We start from the raw sequence: 23403 nt of genomic DNA on the forward strand, positions 1-23403 counted from the left end.
GTCCAGTGTGAACAAATGAAAGCACTGCAGGCCTCACGCTTTTCCACTCGCACAAAAACAACCTCTTGCTTTCCTGAAACATCAAAGGTAAAAAAACAACCAACATTTTAAAAGCGTTGTTTAAATTCAAGCTCCTGATCCAGTGAATTTGAGCTCATCAGTTAAGTGTGTGGGCAATCTGATGTCAGCAGAATGAATGTGTGGATATCAGAACAGGCTGACCACTTGCTCAATCGCAGCCTTTGCTGAAGCACCTTCTCATCTCACAGTCCTTCCTACAAGTAATGCTCTGTCAAGATTTCACATGCTATACTGAAAAACAGATATATAAAAAAAAATCTAGGAGCAACAATTCTTTTTCCAAAGCGGTATTTAACTCCCAGCAGACTGAAAGGCTGAAGTTATTACTGTTTCATTACACGTTTTAAACATATGTTTACTTCAGCCAACAAGCAGAGCTCCTCATACGATGCCCTTCCAGCCCTCCTATCCTACAGCTGGCTCTGATGCTCAGCATGGGCTGTGCTGTGAATGAAGCCCTCCCTCAACAAGCCTAGGGGGCAGGAGCTCAGATCAATCCCTCAGGCCCAGAGTGGGTGGCTCACATGTTTCTTTCTGCAAGCCACTTATGCCACCCTCTTCCATTAATAAATAGAAGCAGCCTGGGAGGTGCCTTGGTGTGAGCGCCAACTACATTTCTGTACAGAAAACAGGTTCCCCAAACACATTTCCTACACTTTTCTCAGTTCTGTTTGGCGACTGAAAACACAGAGATCTAATATCACAAAGCTGCTTTACAGACACAAAGGTACAATTTCAAGAACTGTGTAGGAAAGCAACTGAAGAGTGCCATACTTCCCGAATGTTCTGCTGCTCCAACTCGTGCCTCTTGATCATTGTTTTTCTCTTGAAGAAACGGCAGTTTTTGTCGTAGTAGAGTCTCTGCTGGCTGAGAAGATGGGCCTCCTCTTCAGCCTGTGTGTGCTGCAGGTTCTCTTTGTGTTTGGATATTCTTTCCTGCTTCTCTTTCTTCGGTGTGCTGTGGTCCTCATTCATTTCCTGCACGCACAGAGTCAAAAACAAGGCTCCTTTTAGCATCACTGTGACACAGAACACGGAGAACCATCAGTCAGTGGGCACTCCTCCACCATTCAGTTCATGCAAGGGCAACAAATGCAGAGCCCAGGCTGTCACCCAGCTCTGCCATCCCTGCCACCTCTAGAGCTGCACTGCTACCTCCAAGAGGAGCAGGGAAAAATGTCCAGTAAGAACAAACACCTTAAGGTCTGCACAGTGCAGCAATGAGAATGCAGAAAACACAACTGCAGGGGAGGTCTGTCTGTCCAGGAAAGGGACCTGAATCCTTGGCTCCCTATACCAGCTTTACAAAGGAGTCCAGCCTGGACTTAAGTTTCCCTCGTTTCAATGGGACTGAAGCTTAAATCTGTTGAATCAATTGCTATCCCCTTTATCCCCCCTACCTTCTTAACTACAAATGATTTTGCTGGGGACAGTTTGTGACAGCCACTGGCTAAACACTAAGTTACTGATGTCTTTTTCTCCAGTTCATGTACATAATCCCAAGGCTTTTATTCAAGTGACATCTAGATCACTGCTCCGATTGCTTACTTTCTGTGGGGAAAACAGATGAGGAAAAGGAAGAAGAAGAATTCTCTGTGAACTGCTGTTTCCCCTCAAAATCCTCAGCTTCAAAGATTCCACTCCATGACATATCATGCAGGCTCCTCCAGCATGCTTCAAGATTATTCTAGAAATGCTGCCAGATGACCCCAGCTCCTGACAGTTTACTTGCTAGGAATCTAAATTTGCTTCCATGTATGATGGCATCCTAAACCCCTGGGCTGGCCCAGGTTAATCAAAAGGAAAGTCTAGTTCATGTTCATTCCACACCCCTTCAGCCCTGAAAATGACAGCAGCTTGCCTCTTTAATCTTTTCCTTGCAAAGCTTGTATTGTTTCTTCTGACTTTCTAAAAAGGTCGCCAGGTCTTTCTTTTGCTGAGCCAAAATCTGTTGCTGGAATTTCTTTTCATCTGCTGCAGCTGTCTTTGCCTGCAAGGCACAGAGAAAGAGAAAAAAAAATAGGGGTGAAGGTGCAAGCACCGAATCCAGAATCCAGCACAAATCAGTTTTCTCTATGCATTTTTGGTCTGTCATTCTCCCATCACATGTAAGACAAAGCCATGAATATTTGGCCAAATGAAATCTGTAAATAAGAAAACAGAATGCCCACACACATTTAAGAGCCTTCCTTTCTTTTCTCTCCACCAGAGCCACCTCAGAGGGTCAAAGTCCACTAACTGTACGGAATAACGGGTTGACTTTATACAGACTGACAGCAGGCTGCCAGGTTACAGCTTTGTAGCTGCCACAGCCACTAGAAGAACCCCCTGCCAGGTGCCCACAGCTGTCCCCCAGCCAGCAGTCATCACTGCTTGATGCCAATGCCGTCCACCAGCACTCCATGTGTGGCTGTGAAGCTGTTCCAGTAACTGACCAAGGCAGCTCCAGACAGTAACCATACCAGCTGCTCACAAACATGGGTTTCAAGCACTACTTCCACTGCCTTTCCCTTCAGAGCTGTACGCCCTTCTCACTCACCTCACCCACCTGGGGAGCCCGCGTCGGCACTCACCTCCTTCTCCATCACAGCCACTTGCTTCTTGGCCAGCTTCTCCAGCTCAATGGACGAGTTGTTGGCATGTGTCTCCACCTCCTTCTGCAGCTTGAGGCGGTGCTCGTCCATCTCGGCCTTCAACTTGTTTTCCAGGGCGATCAGCTGCTTCTGGTGCTGGCGCCGCATCCGCTTATATCCTGACATCTGTTCCCGCAACTCGTTCTCCTGCTCATGCTCATGGATCTGCCTTGTAACCTGAGGTCAGCAAAAGGGAAAGAAATGCTATGTGGCCCTTCTTGACCGCCTCCTTATGAACTGCTTACCTGTAAAGAGCACCGCGCTTTGCTGCACGTCAACTCTTGGAGGTCAACTTGCAGGGAGCGCCGCTCCGGGTTTCAAAGGGTGCTGGCATCTAACACTACAACTCGGGTCAAAAGGCTTCTCCCTCCTCAATCCTCCCCCACCTTCCCAAGCACTCTATGTGGCATCTCCACTGCCACAGCCGAAAACACCACGTTCGGAAGAAAGAAAACAGGTTGCACATCACTGTGGGCAATACTGGAGGAGGTCTGCAAACAAAGGTGCCCGCTGTACAACCTTCCTTGGAGACAGGCTTCAAATCCCAAAGGTTACGTGGACTTACAAGATGGCGCTGCTTTAAGGAACTCGCCCCCATCCTTGGAAGCTCCCCGCACGGTCCCTCAACACCTATTTCCTGCTATGAGCCACCTCCTTCAAAATTGCTTCTTAAAATTCAAGACTGAGCTCATTCCCTACCAGAATTGAAAGTTTTCTAACAAGAGAACGCTGTTCTGGAACTGTGTGCTCTTGACAAGATTGATCAGATGGTCTAAGCAGATTTTAAACCCCGCTCAGCTGAAACAAACTCACAAGTTCCACATTCATTTCCATGCCTAAGTGCATCCCTGTGAAAGGCAGAAAAAAAACCCCAGGAAGTCGAGCCAAAATTTTTCAGAAGAAAACACGGGTGGTAATGCTTCCATTTTAAAAGATGAAAAGTGTCCAAGATTGATTTTTTTTTTTTTAATTGAGAATACAGACTCAGGAACTTCACGTGTAATGATCTGCTCATCTTTTATAGGACAACCCCAAAACCCTCTCAGCATACAGGTAGAGGTAAGTAAGAGGGGATGTCTCCTTCACACCCGACCCAAAGCAGCAGAGTTCAGCCCTATTGGAGCCTGATGAACCAACAGCCCTTCCTGCAGCCTGCAGGAGCGCAGCCTTCCTGGAGAATTTCTCCATAGGCAGCCAAGAGGAAGAACTGGCACCTGCCACAGCACTGCTGTCATTTGGAGGTCATTTTCCAGAGATCTTTAAGGTAAGTTCAGGCCTGGGATGGGATGTACACACAGACCTGAGAAGGCTGCAGCCAACGGAAGGAGAGCAGCTGCTTTCCTGAGAGCCAACCAAGCAGTTCTGCAGGACTGTAACTGCAGCAGTTGCTAAGCTCTGACATCAACCAGCGAGTTCAGCAGCACCACCACCGTGTCACCAACACCAGGGAGGAGCGTGAAGAGGTCAGGAAGAGCCCTGCATGGCCTTTACCCTCAAATGGATTGACAGCAATTTACAGCAAGGAGTCACCATCCAAGACAATAATGGCCAGTCCCGGAGCAGAAACAAGTCATGAGAGGACTGAGCCAAGGAAACGGAAGGCCTGTTTCCCCTGCACCCTTCCTAAAGCAGGTTGGAGCTTGATGATCCTTGAACTCCCTTCCAATCCAAGCCATTCTATGATAAAGGCAACTGTAGAGAGAAAGCAAACATCTGTGCACAGAAAACACAGAACGAGCCCTGTGCCATACTGCACTCCAGCACCACACTGGCAAAGCCAAGCATCAACCACAGGAAGTACTGATGCACAGATTGTATCCTCCCAAGGAATTTGGGGATGTTATTTTCAAATTGGCTGGACTAAACACATGAAACTGATGTAGAGTTTCTCTAAGAAATCAGACCTGCTAATGATAAGAGGCAGATGTAGCCAACATGTAGACAAGAATCCAGCATTTCACATGTATGCTGTTTGCTATGTTAAGCAAGGTAAGTTTAGGTTGGATATAAGGAAAAACTTCTTTACAGAAGAGGTTGTTAAGCACTGGAACAGGCTCCCCAGGTTGAGTCACCAGCCTGGATGTGTTTAAAAACTGTTTGGATGTGGTGCTCAGGGACGTGATTTAGCAGAGGGTTCTTAGAGTTAGGGTCGTGTGGTCAGATCATGGTTGGACTCAATGATCTTTAAAGGCTTTTCCAACTTGAGCAATTCTAAGGTAAGACAGTAAGCAGGCTTGGCTGGGGCCTGGCACATGTGGTGACCCCCAGGCAGGAGCCAAGGATGTGCCTGGATGGGCACTGCCTGCAGCCATGGGAATGCTCAGTGCCAAAGCAGACAGCAAGAGTCTAAGAAACACAGAGCTGAAAATCAGTTATAAAGTATTTCGTAAAAGTAGCTCCATAGGTGATGATGGGAAGAAAGATGACACAGGAAATGCTTATCACCAAGTTTGTTCTTTACCTAGCCAGAAAATGTCAGCACTCTTTAAAGCAGAAAACTGTGGTTTCCTGAAGCCCCGCTCAAAGCACGGCGCAATCAGTCCGGTCATCAGCAGAACCAAAGCTCTGCATAAAACAGAGCAGCTTCCATTAAGGTGTGACATTTTCTCAGTTTCTTATCTCTCTGCATCCTTGGCATACACAGAACTGAGACAGACAGATGCCTTCTCCAACCTACTCTCACACACAGTTCACTCATCACATAAAATCCAAAGTTACTCTTATTCACTCTCCAAGATTTTCAGCTTTACGTAAGGAAGCTGGGCTCACAACTCCTCAAAATGGCACTTCTTTAGAGATCCTTCTTCATCTCAGTGCATTGCTCAGATGAGACACCGAGTTTTCTCCTAAAAAGAAGTATTTTCACCTCTCGAAACATCGTGTCTTCCTTGCTGGATGGGGGCAGAGGACTGAGCAAAACGCCAACCACCAGCAGCCCTTCTCCCACTGAGAACTTTTGAGATGAGAAAAAACAAGTTCAGCACTTTAGGGCAAAGACCTCAATAGACAGCAGCCAGATGAGCTGATGAGAAATCCAACACCTGGAGTAAAACGTCACTGTGCAGCAGAAGAAGGTTGAAGACAACAGGCACTGTGTAAATGCACCAGGAGTCGGTGCACTTGGACGGCCACATCCAGAGGCTGCTCCAATGTACCCAGGCATTTGGCTTCACAGACTCAGGATGAGATCACGGAACACTTCTGCTGGCATTTCCATTTTGAAGAGAATGCCAAGGCCTCCGACAGCATCCCCACTGTTACATCATTTCACTTGATTCATTTGAAAGCTACGACAGCAGCTATCGAGGAAATGCAAGAAGTGATAGAGAGTGAAAGGGTCAAGCATGACCCAGAAATGCAAATCAGTGCCTCGCTGCACGTATTTAAAAATACACCTTTCACTGGAAGATGTTGATGTGCAGTCTTATCAGCATGCAGAACACCCAGCCTTCTTTTTCAACACAGCTTTCCCAGCTTCAAGGCTGAGATCGGCATTCGCAGTGACCGAAGAGGAAGATGGTCCAGAGTGACTATTAAAACTGCTGCCTGAATTCAGCACAAAGGTAAGAGTTTGTTTCAAAAGGCAAGAGCGCTCCTTCAGCTTTCTGAACCCTGTTTGTCCTTTTCATTTATTTATTTTAAGTAATTTTTACATGCATACGTTATATACAAGTAATATCAAAGCACCAGTGACAGTCTGGAAAGGTATAAAATGTACATCCACAGCCTGACCTGCTATGGGCTATGGGAGCGTGGGTCTGCCTGCAGGCACAGCCCAGCAGCCCTGGGTTCACTGCTTTCCTTCCCCCTGCAGTGCTGCCCTCCTCTCCTGTTATGGGTGCTGGTCAGCAATGTTTTTACACCCAAATACCACCCTGCTACAGTGAGTTTGGGCTCAAAACTCCCATTTTCTGATGCTCCTGATTCTCTGCAGTGGAGGCTATGTGCCTCTCAGTGCCCAAAAAGCAGTGTTAAACTGCTGAGGAGCCAAATGACCGTCAGCAGCAATGAGGGAACTACCAAAGCATGCTGGCTCCCTTGATTGTTTATATAAAATCTTGCCCACAGATACTGAAGAAGGAGACAAGGGGCAGGTGTGACAGTTTTCCCTTGGCCAAAGCACTACCAACGCTGGGCCACCCACTGGCCCCCTCCATCCAGAGGTAACACACAGAGATAAAGAGAAGAGTGTGGTGCATTGGCAGCCACAGCAGCACCTCAAAACCCAGCACCTGTACCGGCACTCTTCATGTTCTGGGGCATTGGTTTCAACTTGGAATTTCTTCTAGGTTTCCATTTTGGAGCACACAGAGGTAAAAAGGGAAAGCCCAGCTCTACACACGTTGAAATTAAGTGAGACATTTCTGCTGCAAGCATGATGAAATTACACCCACACCATGCAATCTAAGGACATGGTAATAACCCCGTAATAGCCAGTGATGGTTTGGGGAAGCTCTCTCAGTGCTGGGGACAGGTACACATGTGATGGGGACAACAAAGCTTCACATGACACGCAGTGCCACTTGCTGCTCCATCAGCCTGCAGACAACAGCCAAGCTGACAGCAGGACTGCCCCGCGTCCCAGAGGATGCTGTGCATGGAGTTCACTTCAGTGCAGCACTGCAAACCACACTGAGCACATTCCACAGAAAACCAGATGAAGAAAAGCTACCCAGAAAGCTCAGCACCTTTTTTACCCACTATTAATTTCATCCTAATAGTCATTTGGTAAGTGAAACAGAGGGATTTAGGGCAGCCAAGTGACCAGGTGAGCTGCAGCCCCACAAAAGGCTGCCATGGGGAACAAGGAGCTGCCTTGGGGCACTGCTGCCTTCCCCAGAGCTCTGAGGACTGGGAGGACCTCACAGCCTGTATTCTTGTGCCAACATCTGCCACCAGCTCCCAGCAACACTTTGCCATTGGGAGCCACCCGGATAGTCCAGGGATGACACATCTGAGGAAGAGAGGAGTTATGGACTCTGCAGGACACATGTGGAGTAAGAGATCACACACGTGTTCAACACACACACCCATCTGCCCATCACACCAGGTATCTGTTTGGATGATGATGCTCGAGACATTGATGGTTTCTTCCTTCCTGCCAATATAACTGTCTCCTACACGCAATGGTGTCGGCACCGTGCTGTGTGCACACATGAAATACAAATGTGCAAGGCCTGCAAGGTCTGCAGGAGAGCAGAGCTGCCACATGTGGCAGGTGTGCAGCGTGAACCTCCATCCCTCACATTTCTAGGTCACTCCTTTGGTAGGGGGAGGAGAGCAGCGGGGGGAGCAGGCGCTCAGCCCCAGGGAACACTCGGGTGCCGTTACAGGAATGCCCCTGCAGAAGATGGAACTCGGATGCCCTGCCCCAGATTTCAGCCTGCAAAGCGTCTGGTGGCGGGTCTGACAGCCACGGCGTCACTGTGGGTTGTAACAACGGCAGCAACCACCGTACAGAAAAAAAAAATGTGGCCGCTGCTGTTTCTCTCGCTTGAGAGGCTCCAGCTGTGGCCGCAGACACACTGCTGCCTCCTGCACACAGAGAGACTGGGAGCTGGGCAGGGGGGGGGAAACAAGAAATGGTGGTGCTGAAGGGAGAAAAAACCATTCAGCCGGGGCGAAGGCAGAAGGGGAGGGCTCGCTGTTGTAATTTCGGGTTGGTCCGGGATGATGTCATAACACCCAGCAAGTGCCAGGCCGAGCGGCGGCACTTCCCAGAGCTCCATCCATGTGACCTCCAACGCCGTGGGGCTGCAACACGTCCCACTCCGTGTCCCTGTGCCTCCCAGCCCTCTCCCTGCCCCTCTCTCCCACCCGTCAGCCCTCCGGTGCCCGCAGCCGTGCGGGGCCGGGCGGGAGGCGCGGCTGTAACTCCGGCAGCACACACCCCTCTCGCTACTACAAAGGCGTCCACAGAAATCCCATTTGCAATAGTACAAATCTGGGTTCGCCCCATCCCCCTGCTCTTTGTAAGCTGCTGCAGCCCGGCGATGCTGCCCGCGAGATGCGGTCACCGTGCTGCTGCCTGAGATAAATGAATGAATGAATGAATGAATGAATGAATGAATGAGGAAGAAAAAATATATTTCAGCAGCTCGCCCTGCAAACGGCGATCTTATTGTTCCCAACCCATCTGCATTTCCACGGCATCCAAACGTATTCCACGCAAGCACACCCAGCCGCGGTTTGTGCACATGCAAATAAGCACATTCGTTACCATGAACGGCTCTAACAAAGGAGACGGGTGGGAAAAAGGGAAAAATAACCTGAGACGATGTGAGCTTCACCCACAAACGTGGCTGATTCCACATCTGCTGAAAAGATATGCAGCGTGAAAGCACAGGCATTCCATGCATTCGACACTTCCCCATTCACACACACGGCCAGAACACCACCCGGTGCAGCACCGAGTTGCTATGCCAACAGAAAGGGAAAAAAAAAAAAAAAAAGAAATAAAAATTAAAGCGAGGAAAAACAAAAAACAAGAATAATAAGAAGAAAAAGGATTCTTGACCCCTTCCCGGAGAGACAGGGAGATGCAGTGGAGCAGAGGAGGGGGCTGCTTACCAAAGATGCTGATTTGATCGTGGCAAAGCGCTCTCGGTTCCGGTAGTGGAGGGCCTGATTCTGCACCGACTGGGTAGGCCGCACCTCAGGCCTGCGATCCCTGTGGCCCACCTCATCCCTTATAAATACATGATCCTGCAGAAATGGATAAAAACAAGGAGAAAGTCCAGCTGTGCTCTTTCCTCAGCGGCTGCCTCTCTCTCAGCCCTCTCTCTGCACAAGCACGGCTGTTTGAAATGCATAGTTTAGCTCTCTGCTAGCCCCTGCAGCTCCCACGGTACGAAATGAATAAGCAACACATTGCAGCTCCGGCTCGCCGTGTCAGCTGATCGCTAGCGGGATGCCTCCTCAATCCCTGCCAGGGATTTTTTTTTTTTTTTTTTGGTGCTTTTTTTTTTTTTTAAACCTCCAGCATTACATATATTAAAAAAAAAAAAAGAAAAAGCGCTGCCGAGTGACCGGAGCTCTTCAAAAAGCTTGGCCGAAAGCACCGCAGCCCAGCGATCCCTGGAGAAACGTGACTCCCATCTCGATGGCTCTCGGACGCCTCATTCATTCATTCCCCCGGCAGCTCGGGGCTGTGTCCCGCGCCTGCTGCCTGCTCCCGCATCCCGGCCGCGCTGCCGGCCCCACCGCCACTCAGGGATCCTGCTTTCCAGTCATGATCCCGCACGCTTCTAGCACTTTCTCTCCACAGCCCACAAAGGATTTTTTTTTTTTTTCTTCTAATTTTTTTTTTCTTTTTTTTTTTTTCTCTCCTTTTTCCCCCCCTTTAAAGCAACAGCTCACAGGTTTTAGCACAAATGCTTTTCCTGTGCAGCTTCCCCCTTGGCTTGCTGGCAAACAGCCACAAACACAGAAAGGTGGCAGCCAGCAGCCCTTGTGCCTGCAGGATGTGCTCACAGCCACCAGCACCAGCTGGGTCACCAGCACAGGTTCGGTATGGCCACGACCAACTTGGGAGTCTTCCTGAATGACAATCATGTTTCTAGCTGGCATGGGTGCAAAAGAAGGCGCTGCCCACTTCTACAGCCCTACAGCAGAGGCATGTATCCTCTGTATGGAGCACAGCAATGACCCGTGGGTTGTGCAGGTGTCTATGGGCGACCACACATCTCTGCTGCCCGCCGTACCACCACCAAGCAGCCCATGCACAGCGGCACTTTCCCCATGGCACTTCTCTCCCACACCAGAGGTTTCTTTCCCCGGTGCTCTGCCACTCCTAGATTGGACCCGCACAAATTCAACCGCTTTCGTAGGATCACAGAACTGTTAAGGTTGGAAAGATCACTAAGGTCCAACCCCAACCCATGCCTGTGACTGCTCTAGGCCACGTCACTCAGTGCAATAGCTGTCCTTTCCTTGAACACCTCCAGGGACGATGACCTCCAACTCCCTGGGCAACCTGTGCCAATGCATCACCACTCTCAGAGAAGAAATTGTTCCTAATATCCACCCTGCCCCTCCCCTGGTGCAACTTGAGGCCATTACCTCCCACCCTATCACTGTATATATATGCTTTCCAGCAAAAGGCCAACAGGTAGAGAAGTGCTGATGTAAAGAACCAAACCACACACTGATTTTAAATGTTTAAAACAGACTCCTTTTCTCCAGCCCTTCACTTTGAGCCCCAACAACCTTCCCTTGCCTTGGCGTGGAGAGCAATGGCTGAGACCACCACTGCACCACAGCTATAGCAGCCCTTCTAGCTATAGGGACATCCCTTCCATAGCACTAGTGAATTGATGCAGAGGGCAGTTGCAATTTCTTTTAACATTTGTTATCCTTACACGGGGCTTTTTGTTGCACATCCTCAGCAGGAGGAGACAGCATTACAGAAGGTCCATTACTGGCAATGGGGCAGATCTTAGATTTTCAATCTGTGCAAGTTCAAAATGACAGCGAGGGTGCTTCCACGTTGTGATGAGGAAGCTAAGTCTGAGACTGTTACAGTCACACCAAAAAAAGCAGCAATTAAACATTTATACTTCAACAGCATCACTCAGTTGAGACTCATGGGTTCACTGGAAGGGTACCAATGCCACGGGCTCCTACAGCTCTGCCACAATCTCTTCTAGCAAGAAGGTGTAAGGACTGAAACACAATCCCAGGACTGTAATTGAGGCTGACTGGCTGCTAACATCACCTCTTGGTTTGATATTCCTGCTGCCACGTTGGGAGCCTGCAGCCCCAGCAGTTCAGCTGAGCCCTGCAGGGATGGACCTGGCTGACCCAGGGCTCTCAGGGCTCCTGCAAGCATTGCTTCATGTGCACACACGGTTCTGAAGCAGGCCAGGGCAAAGGGAACAGAGACAGCAACTGCAAACTGACACTGGAATTACCTGTATGCTCAATAAAGCTAAATAAAAATCCTGTCCTAAAGATTCTGTACAAGATTTAGATGTCTTAACCACAAAGGACTGAAGAGATGCAGAAGGTTGGGCAAGATCTTAACGGTCTTTTCCAACCTTAGTTCTATGATTCTAAGAACACAAGAGCTACAAGAGCTCTACTAGAGCCACAGAACTGAAATGGCTACAGGGCAAATCTTACTCATGGTTATACATCCACGGTCTGAAGCAACACAGGTTCCTAAGGTCTCCTATAGCAATACACCAGTTGCTCAGCTGTCTCCCTTCTCTCCATTACACTAACATGCAAGGGTGAATGCAAAGATTTCAACCAAGAAAGCAGCAAATCACTGCTCAAACCCAGATGGTCAGTCCATGGAGTGAGAACCTCAATTTTACCTCCAGAGCCCCATGCTGGTTCCACCATAAGACGTCTTTTTCATCTTCCTCACAGAACAGCAGTTTTCACAATTCTGCCCCTACACCAGAACATCTACCTAACTCACCTGCCATGGCTTTTGCTTTCAAGTTGTGTTATGGACGTTCTGAGTAGGCCCCTTCTAATTACACCGACCAGATCATTTGTGTTTGCTTCAAGATGTAGGTTTTTTTGAGTGACACCACGGTGCCCTGTCCCTGCAGACACCCAAGGCGAGTTGGATGGGGCTCTGAGCACCTGATCAGCTGTGGGTGTCCCTGTGCATTGCAGGGGAGTTGGATTAGATGGCCTTTATGGGCCCCTTCCACCTCAAAAAGTTCCGTGATTCAGTGATTCCATGAGAACAGAACCATCTCTGTAATGAAGCCTCCTCTGTGAATAGAACACTTGCTCAGAACAAGCAAGCTACAGAAGCAAATAGAAAACTCAGTAGGTACATTGGAGTTGATTTTTTCCCTACTGATGAATCAATGAGAATTTTGCCTCAGATTTTAATCACAACAAAACTGGGGAGACAGATCTATAAATTGCATTTGGCGTTTACATTCCTTTCAGTATAGAACTGCGTTGAAGCTCTTGCACCGGCAAAGCATCCAACGTGAGTGCAAAACACAGGGAAAGGAGTCCCACTGTCTTCACAGCTGATTCAGAAATAACCTCCCCAACATCAAACTGATCACATCAGAACAGCCTGAAGCAGAAACAACCAAACTTGCACCCCAGGACTGTTGGCCTGCATGTTGCACCTTCAGTTTTGCACACCACAGATACCTTCACAAAGGCTTTGTACACGAGGAACCTCCACTTGAGGAGGACTTCCAATCTCCTGGGCAAACAGGAGAGGGAATTTCTGAGCCACAGAAAGGACTTGCACACAACTGCAGAGCACTACATACAACTGCAGTGAATCCTTAACTTCTAAGGATTCAAAGGAGCGCCATCGTTCATTTTAATACATGGCACTAAACGCCTCAATCATCTGCAGAGAGGTTTAAGCATCAAGAGTCTTTGCAGAACAGGCTCCGTGTCCCTGACCTGCGTGACCAGAAGGTACACACAGGGTCACCACTGCCTGCAATGCTCCTAGTAAAACTGCCCATCCCAGCTGGATATCTGAAAATCCTATGAAGAAACTGCTTTAATGAGGGGACACTACTGAGGAAAGCCTTGGATTCCAAGGAAGGCCTAAGATCCCAGAAAGGGAGGACGTAGGTCTTGCAGCACAACTAGCAGACATTAACAGAATTTTTTTTTTCCCCCAGCAATTTAGGATACAACTACAAACTCAATTACATAAAGAGTGACATGGTCAGTTAGGGATGGCTGTCATTATTTTCTTCTTTCCAAGTCATTTTTCCTCCAATCTACGGGTTTCACTCTGCTGACAAATAGGAGCAACCTTCGTTCCAAGCTAAGCTCAGAAAGGCAGAGAGCAAAGCACTGCCCCGAAGGTTCTGCTGGTGGAAGGAGTGAAGATGTGTCCTCTTCTCATGGAGGATCCATCCCAAATCCCCAGGTACTGCTTGGTGCACAGTGGCATCTTGGCTACCCAGAGCTGCCATATAGTTAGTGGGTCTCACCTGAACACGCTGGGGCTGTGGTGCAATGAAATCCAAAGGCCTTTGACACTTTGAGCTCTGAGCCACGCTAACAGCTTAGGCAATGCAGCCATCGTGGGCATGTGCACACAGTCTGGTACATCTGGAGGTCGTTAATTAACACATTTGTGGAACACCATAATTTTACCGAGCATTCTGATTTGACCCATGTCAAAACAATCCAGCACATGACCCCATGCCCACATAAGGCAGACAGCTGGCTAATCGTGTTCATCTGTATTTTCTTTTTTAGCCTTTAAAGGCTGGTTAAATGCAAAACAAAAGCTTAATTTAAGCTTAAACCCCCCCAGTTCTCTGGATTTTGTTTGAGATAAGGCTCTGGGAGTGTAACTGAACTCAGCACCCCTGCTTCTCACCTGGTAGAACAGAACACAATGTGTGTGCATCCACTCACCGGGTTACAGAAGTAGTTAGAGCAAGTACAGATTGAAGGGGTTTTTCCCCAAATAAGGAATTTTACCTTGAAAACAGAATGGGATGTACGCATGTGTAAGCCCCAGCAAATGCCCTGTTGCAATTATAGTATTTACACAGGTATTACTATATACATAATGCACAGACAAAGCAGTTTTTCATTTAAAGTTGCATTCCTCAAGGTAAGGTAATCTAAAGAAGACATATATTCAATTAAAACTGTATTTTCAGCGTGGTAACGTCCTGCCACACATATTCCAAATGCACTTCATGCACGTGTACAGCAGAAGGCAACATCTGCCAACTGTGTTGACATCTGCACCTGTGCAAGGTGCCCGTTGTTAACTGCTTCATAAGGGCCATCAGCAAAGCTCTGATGTCTGTGCTTCTGAAATTTCCCTAAAACATAAGCTGGAGGTGACCCACAGGTGAGTTCTTTCATACTCCTTCCCTGAAAGGTATGTAAGCAATCCTGTTTTTCCATACCATGCAACAAAACACCCAGCTGGTGTTGAAATTGTGTTTGTTCACAGTGCAAGTCCTATGTACAGTGTGCAACCATGGGACTGAGGATGTTCCCTCCCTTTCAGTACAAAATGAAATAACCATATTAAAGCCAACAGCACTCTGCTCCTTTAACACAAGCAATTTAGATCTGATGGAAGTGGTTCACACTTTGTTTTCATCAGCTGCAATGACACCCATCCATCAGTAACATTACAACGTATTATTGTGCAAATCAATCTCTCAAATCTCTCTGTTTTAACACATACATAAATACAACCACTTGGCAACGTGAAATCAAAATACACATTCCTGAAATGTACAGAAAATGAAGAAAAGCTTTAACTAGAATCCCCCAGAACAGAAAATTAGTTAGGCCACTCTTCACTCATGAAGGCTCCCTGGAGTGGCATTTCATACCTATCTTCTTAAAGGTGCCATTGCAAATGTAACCCCCTGAAACAAACCCAACTTATCTTCCAGTATACCTAAATGTATAAGGCAACCTTTTGTTGGAGACAAAATGACTTGAGAGCTTCCTTTTACAAACGCTTCCATGTTCAATCACACAAATATTGCATTTCAGGAGGAAGGAACTTGCCTACAAAACACTTAGCTAAAACTAGGCTTTGTCGTAACGCTACAAAGGAGAAATTCATGCTCTCAGTGCTGCTGTAATGCTTCAGCTCTGTTGGCAAAAAGCACATAAATGCATTGAAAACTCTTTGAAAAAGACATCACACAAAACCTACATCTGACTGCCCACTAGTAAACAACACTACTGTGGCCAAAATAATTTCAGTTTGGCCAATATCAGATTAGATGCTGAGTTAGATAGGGCAGGACAACTTCAGTCTGCTATCTAGCACTAAGAAAACAAAAAGGCAACGGATCACAACATGCAGCAAAAGAGCAGAAAAGCATAGAGTGGAATTTGACTCATAACATACCTCGTGGGAAGGGTCCAATGTTCTGCACACTTCCACTTCTCATGAGGGAAATCCAAGTGCAAGCAGATTTTAATCATACACTGTGACTGGTAAACGGTTAGCTCAGCTGCTGTGACCACTTGTCACCATCCCATATAACACAGTACAGTCATACACAAGGAAACGAGGACTGATGTCACAAAGCAGAGATGAAGGGGTGCACATGCAGGGCTGGGTGAGGAGGCATGCAGTAAGTCTGCAGGAGCCCTGCCTAGCCACTGACAGCACTACCCTTCGTTAGCAGTCTCTTTATTTGCAGCTCCTCTACGTACAGCTCAGCCGTTACAGAACAAACACAGAACTTGACTCTGGCAAGCCCAGCACCAGCTCCTGCTCTCAGCAGATGGCTCAGCACAAGACCACAGCACACTGCTCATGGGGCCCTATGCAGGAGAGCCAATGTGAGCGATAGCAGGGACGGCAGGAAGCTATGGAGAGCACTAGAGGACATACCTTCTTCTGAACAACGGAGGAAGTGGAATTAATTGTGCTCTCGTCACTATGCATCATGACCAGTTCAGGGCTGCTCTCATCCAGGACCTCCTGCATGCTGCTCACACTGCTGCTCTGACTGCCCGTGCTCACAGACATGCTTGGGATGGAATGGTTGCTGCCCAGACTGTCCATCTTCCTACTCAGGTTTGATCCATGCTCACTGTCCTACAAAACAAGGGGCATTGGTTACAAACACTGCAGATGATCACCTGCCCAACAGGTGACTGCAGTGCCCAAGGTTGGTTTTAAAGGCAACTCTGCTGAGTTAAAGACTTTTTGCACAGTATTTTGGCAGCTCCCCTTCTCAGAACTGCATGGGTTACGAAATAATGCACAAAGGGCAGTCAGCTTTTGCTTCTTCCCTTGCAATCCTCACACATCAGGGGCCAGGCCAGCTTTTTCCACATCTCAGCAGGTCTGGGCACGGCTCTGCTTTGAATGGAACACACCCAGGAATAGTGGATTGGTGGTGAAAGGAGTCCCGCAGCTGAGGAAGGAACAAACTTTTAAGTTTGTATTGAAACAACATTCTGAGTTTGGGTATGCTACATCACATCTGGTGAGTCAGAAGAGATGCAGGATGACGAATCCACCTGTTATGATGAGGTAACTAGCTCACGGTGCTTCATAGGTTGGTGGTTTTAACCTCTGTGTCCCTAACAGTCAGCAATTCTATTCCTTCCAGCTAATAAAGCCTCCTATCCTGCATTTTCAGCCAAGATAAATTCTTATGTAATCTTCATTCACCTTTAAACGCCTGACTCGGAAGAATCTGCATTATTATAGTGATTAAAGCTATTGTAATCTGCTTAAGCATATTTAAATAATTATTCCTCACACAGGACATGTTTTTCCTTCTACACTGGAACATCAGAAGGTAGCATCTTCTCTTGGTTTTGTATGAGCTCAGTAATCCCAGAACATGAGCTTAATCTGGACTGACTCAGACAATTATAGAGTCTGTTGTAATAAACTAACGAGACTGAAGATGCTTGCAAGGAGCTCACAGTGAGGACTGGGAGCTCTGAAGAGCCTCCAGCTCCTGCTCTCAGACAGCTCTGATTCACCCACACGAGTGGCTGCACTGCACCCTGCTGCCTCTCGCCTCCAAAGTGAGCTTGGGGAGAATCGCGCTTCAAATCAATTGACAGCGAACTCATTTTGGAATGGAATTTCATTGGAAACTGCAAGAAAGAAGTTTGGCAGATTTGTATTTGATTGCGTGATTATTTTTAAGCAATTAGCAGTTCATTCAGAGCCTGTATAAAAGCAGCAGCCAAAATACACGGGAAAATGAAAACATTTCCAGGATGTTCACACCGAGTTGCCACAGAAATAACATCTAGCATGGGAATGTGTCTCACTAATAAACACATATAGTACTAATACTAATAAATAATACTAAACATAATAAGCACAGAAGGGCAGAGATGAGATTGCATATGCAACCTCAGCACTGACTTCCTGACTTGAATACTTTCCAGGTAATCTCAACTTTCTTGCAAAAGGTCTGAGGAAAGCATTAGTATTATTGGGAGTGTTACAAAAGGGATTTGCAATATGCCTTGCACTGAGAAACTCTAGGGCAGAAAGAGGAAGCAACTTGTGGCATTCTCAGCTTCTGTTAACCAGTTTAGAAACTGAAGCAAGTGCTGTGTTTTACTTGAGTCATTGCTCTTGCTGTGCGTGCAACATGACCTCCTTTGGTGGTATGCAAGCTCAGTGGTAAAACCAGTGCAGAGCATGCTGTGCACATGCAGATGTGAGCTTCATCAGAAGTGTTAGGTCCTGGAGACACACTTTTCTATCCTTAGGAACGGGAACAGGAAGAACAGAGGAAGATGCATCTCAGTCAGTGCTAGCACACCTCAGCTGTGGAGCTTGGATCTGCTGCTGCCCCTTCCCCAGAGTGAAGGACAATATGAACATCAGTCTCTTCTTCCTCTATACTCTCCTACTTGACACCCAGGCTTGCCCACTGCTTAAACCAAAGCATCAGACTAGTTTTAAAAGAGTATTTGACATATGCAAGCCTCAAAGCCAAGTCCCCAAATACATGTTAGACTTTGGTATCTCACTGCACGTGATCTTGCTACAATGCAAGAAAAAGGAGTATATAACAATTTCCTTATGACTTTTGTGCTTGAGAACCAGGCACGGATTTATTTAGCCAAATGCCTACACCAAATGACATTAATTTCCACCTAATCTCATCAATTGAAAAATGACTGGTTTCCCTCTCTAAGCCACAGTTACTGTCAATTATCACACACTGATGAAGTGGGTGGTTTATTACAAGATTTCAACTGCAGCTGAATTTTATCTCTAATCTTTCTTTAATATTAAAGAATTAAAAAAAAATAAGTCTCACTAATTTGGCGATTTGCTTTTCAGCTCATGATAAATTTACTGTAAAGTAATGAGCCCACGGTAATTGAAAATAAAAATTAACATTAATCAGGCAGTCTTGATTTTGCTGTGAGAATGAAAAGCTCAGGCCATCACCAGGCTCTCCGTTGCACAGCCTGTGGGTTATTTTTTCATCACAGAGGATCTCCCTCCAAATGAGTTTCTTTCCCAAAGTTTTCAGAAGAAAGGCAACAGTCTGAAAAAGCCAAAGTTGTTTTGCCAGTAAGTGCACATCTAAGGCAGAGCAATGGCTGGCAATGCTCATCGTCCTATCCTAGCCCTGATGATTCAGTTGGTATTCAGTTGGTATTCAGTTGGTATTCAGTTGGTATTCCAACTAGACGGATCACATCCATGCTGTGGATGCTCTCGTTCTGCCCCTTGAAGACAGGAACACATCTCACTTGCCCTGAAATCTATGAGAACAGTGCAAACAGGGTAATGAAACCAAAGTACCTCCTCCTCCTCTTGAGACTCAGTCAGAGGGCCGTTCCGCGTCTCTTGGAAAAGGATTTTCTTCATTTTCCTGTACTGAAGGTTATCCAGTTCTCGTACTGCATCTTTTGTCCTTTGGATGAGGTCTATGAGGACTCTCGGTGGTCGATCTCGGCGAACGAAATCGTGCTGAATTCAAGAAAACAAAACATCTGATATCAGACGTGACACCGGGCTGTTCGATCTACAGAGACTGCTGTGGGTCACCTGAAACAGCAGCTCACATTCAGGAATTAGTGATACCTGTCACAAAAGGCTCTGGACACACTCAGCACGGATTGCACTACTGCTCACAACCCAGGGGATCGCTCTACCCGCCACGAGGCTCAAAGTGTAGGCTGCAAAATGCTTTGTTCCAAAGTCGGAGGAAATGCTTTCAGCACAGAACATGATCAAGTACAGAGAAATGAGGCAAAAATCACTTTGCTACTGGAAACTCACGTGCACATATGCATCAATGGCAGGAAATGCAGGGTGGTGGATGGGGAAGCCTGAGACCTTTCGGACTCACTTTTGGAACCAGGGTCAGATTTCCTGGGCTCTCAGCTAACAGAGCTGCTTCTCTCCTTCTTGATCCCCTTCACTTCAATGTGAACACAGTGCCACTTCAAACCTTGCAAAGGCACAGGTCTTCAGAATGAACAAAACGAATACAGGACAAAGAGGAAGCAATCCTGATTACACAAGATTACCTGCCAAGAGTTACCCTGAAGCTGACCTATTCCAATTCAAATCAAACCAGGAAGATGAGTGCAAGGTTTATTTATTGTCAAAGCTTTTTTTGCCAACTCCTGCAAAGGACGCACAAGAAGCACAGGTTTTAAGTGCAGATTTAATAAATTGTTTAATGGATTTTAAGTACATGATTAAAGGCTCATTTCTGACTTATCAGCCATGTTCTCCTGCACTGTACAGCTGGCAGTGGGGTATGAAAGCCTTTCTGATCCAACCTCTGAATAAGGCAGACAGCCAACAATCTACACGGGATCACCACCACTGGTTGTGCTGCTTAATGCACGCCACAGGAGACAGCTCTGAAGTACTCACATCACTCGTAGAAATATGAACAAGGGGGGAATAGGAGAGAAGTTTTCTGCCCTGCACAGCACGTGCCACAATGGATTTTTGTTAGTGAGCTCAGCAGCCGGCTCCCACTCACCGAGCAGCACCCAGCAGTGTCACACCTGGCTGCCCAGCCCCAGCTCCTAAGCCACAGCTGGCCAACCAGGAGGTGCATCCCTGCCTCAGCCGCTGCCATCCCTCAGACTCCAGGACCAGTACACCCAACTGGAGCTCAGCTACAGGCATGCAAAACCCGGCCCTCCTTAAGGCAAAAGTCTTCAACACAAAGAAGTCGAAAGGGTGTGAAGATCTTCTTTCAATGATTTGTACATAAGCAAAGAAAGAAACATGCCATAGGCTTGTGTCTTGTTTTTAATTGAATTCAAACTGGAGGCATCTGAGTTTTGTCAATGGAGAATGCCAGTCCATTCAGTACCAACTCCTTATAACTAAAAATTCCATGCACTATTTCAAACAGAAGAAAACGACTCATTTCTGCTCCTCTGTGCAGATCCACACCACTCATTTCTCTGTAAGAAGTGACAATCTGCAGCTTATTTATGGTTAGAAAAAAGTAACCATTTGTATCTCACTGCATTAGAAAGCAGTAATGCACTTGGAACAACAGTCCCAAACTCAAGTTCTTCCTATCTATCCGCTGTGTACTTGTTCTTTAACACTGCAAATACTGAATGGGAAGCTATGTTCTTCACAGCTACACAAACATTAAGAATGGGGCCCCCTAGAAACTCTATGGCAGATGCAGAGGAACAAAATCAAACCAGCCAGTAGACCTGCATAAGGAGGACACGACCCTAAATGCTCAGCTGCATGAAAGAGCTGTCTAAATTAGATGTACAAGATGCAGTTGCTGCTCTGCGAGGTGCTGTACAGCCTGGGAAGAAATGATGGCTGAAAGAATGTCATTTGGTCACTTCCTTCAAACTGCAAGGAGAAAACCCAACAGACTGCAGAAGAGGAAGAGGTTAATGCAAAGGTGAGCAGCAAGTTGGCTGGAGGAGTAACCACCAGAACCACGGTGGGAACACCGTGCATGCTGAGCAAAGTAACACGAGTGTTAACAACAGGTTAGATCATTGCTTCTAATTTTGAAAGGGAAAATATTGGCCAGATGGGTTTTATTCTCCCTTTTCTTGCCCAGGGCAGTAAACAGAATGCATTCTTGAGCACCTCTTACCGTTCAGATCCCTTTAGGAAAACGTGGCTGCAAAGATTTTGCTCTATTCCTGTTTACTGTATGCCAGCAGAAAACCCTCCCCCAAAAAGAAGCAGATGAATGTATAATCTGACAGGCTTTAGGGAGGAGATGCTTCCAGCGGGAGGGAACATCTGGGGGACTGCTCTGAAAGTGTAAAATCCAAGAAAAACGATGGAATATACATAATTTAAGAATGCCACCTCAGCTCCAATTGTTTGCACAGACTCCAACGTACGGCACTCGTGAAATCATATCCTTCAATGAACTTGTGCTATTCCTAGAGAGCAGAAAGACTGCCAATCCACATGAATGAATCACTCTGAAACCCACAACATAAACCTATTAGCTGGTCAAGGGATTGTCGGGGTGCTGCAAGCAGAACCAGAGAACAAAACGCTGGGTAAGTGGCACGGCACAAACAGATGACAGGGAAACACACTGGGTGCTGAAGAGAATGAAAACAAGCTCGTCTGTCAGCCTGTACCTGGAAAGTGAAGGCGTGAGGGTTAAATATTCTATATGGTCCAGGCTTAAAGCAAAGACTGAAGCGAGTGCAAAGCCAGCTACTCAGCAACGACTGCATGATTTCCATTTCTCACTTTGAGAACCAAAAGATTCAGAAATATCCATGAGAATGCATTTTACTGAGCCGAAAAAGCAACAAGAGAAGCCATAAAACAAAGGCTGAATGGTAGCCTTAGAACAAAAATCAGCATGAAAAGGCTGTCAGGTAGACACAGAGCAGCAATCTAACCTACTGTGGAAATTAAGCAAAACACCCTAAGGAGCTAACAATTCCTCTGCTCAAATATTTAAGGAAAAACTGAGTCCTGTTTACCTGGTGTGGAACAGCAGCATGCCATGCAGTTCTCACCAGCAGCTACACACGGCAACCAGAGGAATAGCAGGGCCACTCATCAATGTTAAAGAAAGGAAACACTTAAAAGAAAAAGCAGCAGCTTGATGGAGAAGGGGCTGGACAGCACTGCACACATCCCTACCACTGAAAGGAAGGTTGCTCTTAAATATTCCAAAGGCTTTGCCTATGGAATAATAAATGGTTTGGGGAGAAATGAAAGCTGATGGCTCCAGAAACAGTGATGGGTGCGTGGTTCCCTGCCAGGACCCTGGCAAGTTGAGGACACATCAATCCCAGCACAGGTCCTGCTCCATATGCTCACAGCAATGACGAGCCTGCACAAGGCACTTCCCAAAACAAAAGTTGCAACTGTTTGGGTTCAGTATGGAAGGGATGTAAGTGACTTTTGGTTGTTTACAAGAGGAGGGAAGTCAACTTAGGCCTAACCTGTGAGTGCTGTTTTCACCCTAACTTTTAACACTGCACAGAGAAGTTGAAAAGTGTAACGGTTGGAAATTCACAATAGAAAAAGATGCAGAATGTGTTTGTTAAGTAATAATATGAGAGGTGGGCAGGTGGCACCAACAGGTCAATGTGCTGAGATCGCTGAACAAGGCAGCAGCCAACGCAGCCCAAGGCACCCTGGTGCAGCACAGCACAGCCTGGCCAACCTCTCCTATGCAACCACACCTGGGGCAGCATGTCATCAGACACATTAGTGCCAGAAATGCCTGCCCAGTCTGGACAAAACCAACCCCCAGATAAGATCAGAAAAGCCCAAAGGAATGATTTATATGATCAGAACAAAAAGAAAGAGCTGAGCTGCCACTGGGCAGGATAGCTGCAAATAGATCGGAAAGGTATGGACAGATAAAGAACTAATCATGCTGAAATTGCCATTACATGAGGAGAAAAGGTTGAGATAATCTTCCTGCATCACACTGGCCAAGGACCAGACGTGCCACTTCAGGGCACCCCATGCATCAGTCGTGCTTTGGTCACCCCATCTCTTTAACACTCACATTTCTTTAAATAGGCAGCCACTATCTGCAAACTTTATTGAGGTCCTAATCCTCTGATCTCATGGAATATAATTCTCAAAGTATTTCCAAGATTTGCCCACGCAGCTCACAGAGGATGGTGAAGTCTGGGCTTTGAGTGGCAATTAAAATGAATGGCTTTTCAGGTTTTCTTGTTGATTCCACAGAGTGCCTTAAACCTCACTGAGATTGCACCCAGAAAAATAATGCTTCTCTTAGTAAGA

At 46.8% G+C, this 23403-nt stretch overlaps 1 protein-coding gene across 1 annotated transcript in view; it reads right to left on the minus strand.

Moving 5' to 3' along the window:
* LOC122188581 (serine/threonine-protein kinase TAO3) overlaps positions 1 to 23403 on the minus strand; it is a 32464-nt gene that overhangs the window by 3671 nt on the left and 5390 nt on the right. The window contains exons 5-9 of the mRNA XM_042887005.1: positions 18961 to 19128; positions 9285 to 9419; positions 2655 to 2891; positions 1943 to 2071; positions 856 to 1059 (exon numbers count right to left, since the gene is read on the minus strand). Coding sequence (XP_042742939.1) covers positions 856 to 1059; positions 1943 to 2071; positions 2655 to 2891; positions 9285 to 9419; positions 18961 to 19128 — 873 coding nt within the window. The remainder of the gene's footprint in view (positions 1 to 855; positions 1060 to 1942; positions 2072 to 2654; positions 2892 to 9284; positions 9420 to 18960; positions 19129 to 23403) is intronic.

The sequence above is a fragment of the Lagopus leucura genome, unplaced genomic scaffold (genome assembly GCF_019238085.1).
Source record: "Lagopus leucura isolate 7727_CA_CO unplaced genomic scaffold, USGS_WTPT01 Super-Scaffold_100071, whole genome shotgun sequence".
NCBI classification, from domain to species: Eukaryota; Metazoa; Chordata; class Aves; order Galliformes; family Phasianidae; genus Lagopus; species Lagopus leucura.